This window comes from Mytilus trossulus, chromosome 14, assembly GCF_036588685.1.
Source record: "Mytilus trossulus isolate FHL-02 chromosome 14, PNRI_Mtr1.1.1.hap1, whole genome shotgun sequence".
Classification (NCBI taxonomy): Eukaryota; Metazoa; Mollusca; class Bivalvia; order Mytilida; family Mytilidae; genus Mytilus; species Mytilus trossulus.
This window is the reverse complement of record NC_086386.1, coordinates 11,493,483-11,500,436: the sequence shown is the minus strand read 5'-3', so window position 1 is coordinate 11,500,436 and position 6,954 is coordinate 11,493,483. Positions and strand designations below refer to the sequence as shown.

Below are 6,954 nucleotides of genomic sequence, written 5' to 3'. Positions count from 1 at the left end.
AATTTGAGAAGATTATTTCTATACAAACATTAGAGTACTCGTCTTAAGAGAGAAATTTTATATGGATGTTAAAGAAAATAACTTTTTATTTAAGTAAATAACTCATTTATAGAAGTTAACTTGGCATCAAGCTTGTATCAAAAGTCTATTATGTTAGTAATATAAGCTGAATATGAATGTTCTACTCAACAGATAGATTTAAATGATATAAAACAAACATGTCCTAGTAATACTGCAACATTTCTATTGCCTTCCGCATGTTAGATATTGCTTTTAATCACAAAAGGAAACAATTATCGTACAATGATTCAGCTACCAATATTTTGAGTAATATAAAACTTAACAATGGTCAATATTTATAACATAGACAGCACTTTACTATAAACAATATAACTTCACAATACATAGTTATCCAGAAGCTACAACAATCAACGCAAAAAAAATTTGAAATTACATACAAAAATTCACAACTATGTATTATTTCTATGCTTTAAGCTAACTCGTAAGGCACCTTCATGGATTTCAGAAAATCTGAAAAAGAAATAGGACATAAAATTCATGTATTACTATTCAACAAGTCTTTGATAATAAATTCTTCAACCTAAAAGTATTCAAAATTACACTGCTCTGCACAACGTTCAATTAGAAAAACATATCTTTAAAATACAAATGCTAAAAAAAATGTGTTTTGTACATATATGTTGTATACTTTTTAGGTAATAACATCATCTTTCAATTGCACTATCATCTCTAATAAAAAAGGTGGAAACAGTTTAAAGTTCCACAGCTTTATAAATGAAAATCAGGAAAAACAATCTCAATGCCTTCTATTTATCAAAAGCAGGAACCAACTAAACAATGCAGAGTTTTATACTTCCTGTTTCCTGTCACATGTGTCTAGTGGAAACAACTGACAAGAATACATCACTAACTGTTTAATACATGCATGGGACCCATGATGGGACCAAAGGTCTAGTGGAAATAACTGACAAGAATTCATCATTAACTGTTAAATAAATGCATGAGACCCATTATGGGACCAAGCGATTGCTCTTTTTAAATCATGTAATAGTGTCAAATAATTTTTTGTGCAGTCAAAATGCAAGTCAAATTCTAAAATTGCCTTTATATGTGGTCAAAATTTTGAAATAAAGATTCCACAGCTGCAACAAGTGTATTACGATATTTCTCCATTCAAGATAGTATCCTTCCTTTTCAAAGATTTGAGGAAAGTTGTGTACTTTTGATGTGATGTCACCAAGCATGGTCGCCTTTTTTTATGATGTCACAATAAAAAAATTCAGAAGAAAACAAGAAAATTCAATGTCACAATTAGATTTCAACCAATCATTTGCTGAGAACAGATTTTTCACTATGTTAGGAGAAATATTTTTCTCCCACCGATCAGGAAATGTGAAAATGGCACAAAAATCAGAGAAAGCGCCTTCCCTGGGTACAATGTATGTTTTAATAAATGTCCTTAATCTTATTATCAAAATCAGTTTACTCACCTGTACTCATTACGTCTTAGATAATTCATCACAGCAGGTTTGAGTTTTGAGACGCCCCCTCTACTGTGCATTCCTTTTCCTGTTACTATTATTAGATACTGTTTCTGTCTCAATGGATTACTCTGTAATTCTGCAATGTAGATAGGAAGTCATGTGACACTGTTATCATAGTTAATTCATGTCACTTTTGCTTATAAAATTTTCTGGATTATCTTTCGCTATGAGATACTTATAAATTCTATATATTTTTTATATCAGTCAAGGTATTATCCTGAAACTCCCATAGCAACTGAAGACACAAGCTGTGGTTTTATATATGTTTAAAGATTTTGTACCAGTGATAATATGGAAAGGGTCATGTAATACGTTTTCTATCACTTCTAATGCATTAAAAAGGACAAACTTAACTAAACAAGGAGATTAGCTAAATCGTGAAAATTGACCTAAACCTTCATTTCGTCAAAGTGTTTCCATGTTATTGAACGCACACTGTTTAACCATAGCCAATTATGGAAAAAGGTTGGTCAAGATTTCACTATTCAATACAAGATATAATTTCTTCACAACATATCATTGCTTGTAACACGAAAAATGTAGGTCAAAGTGACCAAATTATTGTACTATTTACTGTGGAAACCTTGTCGCTTGAAATTATATGAATCTTTAACTTGTTGTTACTAAAATCTAGCCTTTAACGCAACAAATGTAATAAGGAATTTGCCAAATAATAGATGAAAAGCTATCAGTCCCTAGTTTTGTCAAATTAGTGTGTAAAACTAACATATAGTGTAGAAGTACTTCAAATAAGTTGCTTACCAAACTGTTTATTTGGTAGTATTCTTTCCATAGCTGCCACAGCTTCATCTACATGTAAACCATGTAAGTCAAGGGTGGAATTCTTCTCTAACAAATCAATTCTACAAAGAAAATTTGCTAACCATGCATTGACTGAAGAATAAAGACAATCACTGAGAAGTTTCCTGTCATTGGATCTCAGGTGGATAAGTTTCATTCGCTATCATACCACATTTTCTGATTTTTATTGTATTGAAAAAATGAATTAAATAGTATTTCTGATAGTTCCTTGTCAAACTTTCCAAATAATTCCAAATAACCTAAAATACCACTGTATAAATTTGAGAATGAAAATGGTGAATGTGCCAAATGTTTTCTTAAAATAACCATCACCCATCAAAGTTTAACTTTAAAGTACCTTCCAACTCTCCCATACAACTAATTCTGGGATAGCCCTAAGGAAAATCCATATAATTAGGATTCATAAGATATCTTTGAATGAAGGACTTGAATAGCTATCCCAGATTAAGCAAGTCCATACCTTTATCACTTAGGTCTATGGATTTCAATGTTTAATGTAGAGGAAAGGGTAAATACTTACCTAGTAGATAAGATCTGTTCTGATGCTCTCATATTAGCATCTTTTATCTTCTGTGTATGGAGATGTCCCTACAATACATAGATAGTTACAATATTTTGTCTGCTTCAAATTTTTTTAGCAGCAATGTAAAATAGAATTTGCGTGGAGGATTTAATTTGGTTTATTTTGTGGAAAGAATATATCCAAATATCTAAAACCTCCATGAAATTTAACCTACATGTAATATCACTTCCATTTACTGGAAACCAGGAAATTAAATACCAATGAAATCTTATTTATAGACAAAAACCAGGAAATTTATGTTTCTACAGTATCTATAAAACTGAAACAAGTCTTTGTTTAAACAGATCGAAATATTTTTTTGATAGACATTAAAATTCTCCCATACCAATGCAATCCATTCAAATTGGTATCCTATAAATAAACATGAACCCACATAGCTTATTTGAAATGTGTTGAAAAAGAAAATTTCTACCTTCAATGTTATATTTAAAAAATATTTTTTCTATGAAAGATTTGCCTATAGAAAGCTACATACCTGATTTGAATAAAATGAAGCAACTTGTCTCATTCCCCTCCTGTGGGCCTCTTGTGCTTTCTGGAAACATTCATGTCTGAGTCTGTAATGAAGGTTAGCCTCCCCTCGGAACTCTTCGTAATCCACTGAAGGTCTGACAATTTGTGCATCCTTGATGACCTTTGGTACATGTACCACATGCAAGCAAGAATCAAGCTGGAAAGGTATTAAAATAGCATTTATCTATCCTGTAATCCTCTAACAACATTTTATGTATTTCAATTATTGATTTAATATCAAAACATTACTTTGCATACTTTAAATAGTTTTCAAAAACTTTATTTTCATAAACCATAACCAGGCATTAATGCGGAACTACTAAATAATGGTTTCATAATTGTACAATGCAACTTTTAAAAAGGTATCTTTATAATATGCATTTATCTTTCTTTATATTTGTTGTAAGCTTAACTTTCAGTCGCAAATATTTCATGAAAAATTTACCAAAAAATCAAAAGATTGGTTGTACAAAGTAGGTCACACAGGAAAAAGGGCAATTTGAGAAGAGGTTTTGATGGTTAGGGAAAGTCATTTTACTTTTCAACATGCTACCTTGTGATACTCAGAGAGTTGTTAAGATTTAACATGCATGGTGCTCTACATTCTATACTTGATATTCATTTTAATGTAAGGGGTAATAAACTCATCATAGATACCAGGACTAAATTTTGTATATACGCCAGACCCACGTTTCGTCTACAAGCTACTCATCAGTGACGCTCGAATCCAAAAAAGTTAACAGGCCAAATAAAATACGAAGTTGAAGAGTATTGAGGACCAAAATTCCTTAAAGTGTTGCCAAATACAGCTAAGGTAATCTATGCCTGCTGTAGAAAAGTCTAAGTATTTCAAAAAATTCAAAAACAGACTTCTGTGGACTGTCATTTCATAAAACACATTATAAATTGTTATAAGTACTAACCATCTCTTGCAAACTTTGTTGTTTAGCTGCCTCTATTAAATGTTTCTCATAGTTCTCCTCTGCTTCCTTTGACATTACAGTCTTTGGGGTTCCAGCATTGCACGCCAGGGAGCCCTGTACAGCCTTAATGGTATCTTCTAAAATATAGCTAAAATGAGAAGAGATAAATGTGATAACATGTTATTTCTATCTATTTAGCAGATACATTTTTACTCAGGTAGATTAATCAATGAGTGATAGATTTCTCTAAGAAGTAATTTAAAGGTCCCAGTGAATAAACTACACAGAGAACAAGACTTGCTGTAATTTTTCAATGGGAAAAAATGAACTGCCAAATGTTTAAATGGACAGGTAACTATCAGGTGAATCTGTGTTAAACTTTCATTGGGTTCGCAATAATACAAGTGCATTTTTACTCTAAACCAAAAGTTTCTCTCTCTCTTTCCTAAATAGCTTCCGTTGGAGTAAATATGCCAGAACAGTTTTTAATATGTTTCTTTCACTTACCAGTTAGCCTGAAATATATCATCTAACACAGTGGTATCTATCCCTGGGAACACATCATACAGCTTCTGTTGTTTTATCCGTGTCGACAAGGCAGAATATGATCCTGACTGTTGTAGAGTTTCTACCTGCTCAATAGAAGATGGACATTTAGTTGGATGGAATGCAATGTTTACATATATCATGATGAATCTTGATTTATAATGAGGACATATTATTTAAATATTTTAAGTTTGCCAAATTTGTGTACTGGTATAAGGGATCTTACAAACAGTGAATCAGTCTTGCTATTATTTATTATTTAAGTTTTCAGTAGAAATCAGCTACGTTGATCATGTGTATCATGTGTATCATTAACTCAATGTGTAAGATCTAGAGTTATTGGTATTTCTGTAATACAGGATTTATTTCTGAGTGTGCTTATTGAAATATTGTAACTATGTCTCAAAATAGTTCTTGAGTATATGATGATAGCATATAAATGATCTGTGAAAGGTGGATAATTATGGGAAATGGTCTGAGCTAACTATATTTTTCTTGTCTAACGTCAGCACATTTCAAAGTTGAAATTTGAACAGCCTGAGAGACCTTCAGTTTTGGTATCTATTTCATTTCATTATTGGCTCTATGAATTAAGTAAATAGTTAAATCAAAGCTGTGTTTATCTTGCTATTTCATTAGACTTAGTGTAAAAAAGAAGGTGAATTTGGTTACACATTACACTGGAAAGCATTGTTTGATACCAAGCAAACTTCAGCCCAACCATGACCTAAATATTGAACTGAATTATATTGTAAAGATTGCTATTGTTATTGTTATATAAGGAAATTTGTTAATTTTGTGTAAACACTGCAATATGAATATTCTTTGACTTGATGTAAATTGTGTGAATTGGTCATATTACAAAGTTCAATTTGCAACATTTCTCCTCTAGTTCGGTAGTTTACATTTTACACTACATGTAATAAGTATTTTAATAAAGCTATATTATAACATGAAATGTATAAGCAGACATCGGTGGTAATGTAACCTTTCAGTAAACATATCAATATCTTTACCAAGATTTAGCAAAGATACTAATATCCTTACCAGTTTAATAACTAGCAAAAGTATCAATAGCATTACCAGTCTAACTAGCAAACAATTGATATCTGTTCTAGTATAAAGAGTTGGCAAAAATAAAAATATCCTTACCAGTCTGAATAATAGGCAAAAGTATCCTAAACAGTCTAAAGATTAGCAAAAATATTCTTACCAGTATGAAGATTAGCAAAATTATCCTTAATTGTTTGAAGATAGCAAAAACATCCTTACTTGTCTGAAGATTAGCAAAAACATCCTTACTAGTCTGAAGATTAGCAAAAATATTCCTAGCTGGAAAATTAGCAAAAATTTTCTTACTGTTTTGAAGTTTAGCAAAGGCATCCTTACTAGTCTTAAGATAAGCCAAAATATCCTTACTTGTCTAAAAATTAGCAAAAATTTCCTTACTTGTCTGAAGATTTGCAAAAAAAATCCTTACTATTCTGAAAATTAGCAAAAATATTCTTACCAGTATGAAGATTAGCAAAATTATCCTTACTTGTCTGAAGATCAGCAAAAATATCCTTACTTGTCTGAAGATAAGCAAAAATATCCTTACTTGTCTGAAGATAAGCAAAAATATCCTTACTAGTCTGAATATTAGCAAAAAATATTCTTACTGTTCTGAAGATTAGCCAAAAGTATCCTAAACAGTCTAAAGATTAGCAAAAATATTCTTACCAGTATGAAGATTAGCAAAATTATCCTTAATTGTTTGAAGATAGCAAAAACATCCTTACTTGTCTGAAGATAAGCAAAAACATCCTTACTAGTCTGAAGATTAAGCAAAGGCATCCTTACTAGTCTTAAGATAAGCCAAAATATCCTTACTTGTCTAAAAATTAGCAAAAATTTCCTTACTTGTCTGAAGATTTGCAAATCCTTACTACTCTGAAAATTAGCAAAAATATTCTTACCAGTATGAAGATTAGCAAAATTATCCTTACTTGTCTGAAGATAA

The 6,954-nt window shown here is 31.0% G+C and overlaps 1 protein-coding gene across 2 annotated transcripts in view; it reads right to left on the bottom strand.

Moving 5' to 3' along the window:
- Window positions 1-221: 221 nt before the first annotated feature.
- The window catches only part of LOC134695874 (uncharacterized), a 33,097-nt gene continuing 26,364 nt past the window's right edge, over window positions 222-6,954 (bottom strand). For both annotated transcript variants that reach the window (XM_063557341.1, XM_063557342.1), the window contains 7 exons: window positions 4,914-5,038; window positions 4,407-4,554; window positions 3,446-3,640; window positions 2,908-2,975; window positions 2,328-2,428; window positions 1,512-1,641; window positions 222-531 (listed from right to left, as the gene is read on the bottom strand). In XM_063557341.1, coding sequence (XP_063413411.1) covers window positions 471-531; window positions 1,512-1,641; window positions 2,328-2,428; window positions 2,908-2,975; window positions 3,446-3,640; window positions 4,407-4,554; window positions 4,914-5,038 — 828 coding nt within the window. In that variant the 3' untranslated portion in view covers window positions 222-470. The remainder of the gene's footprint in view (window positions 532-1,511; window positions 1,642-2,327; window positions 2,429-2,907; window positions 2,976-3,445; window positions 3,641-4,406; window positions 4,555-4,913; window positions 5,039-6,954) is intronic.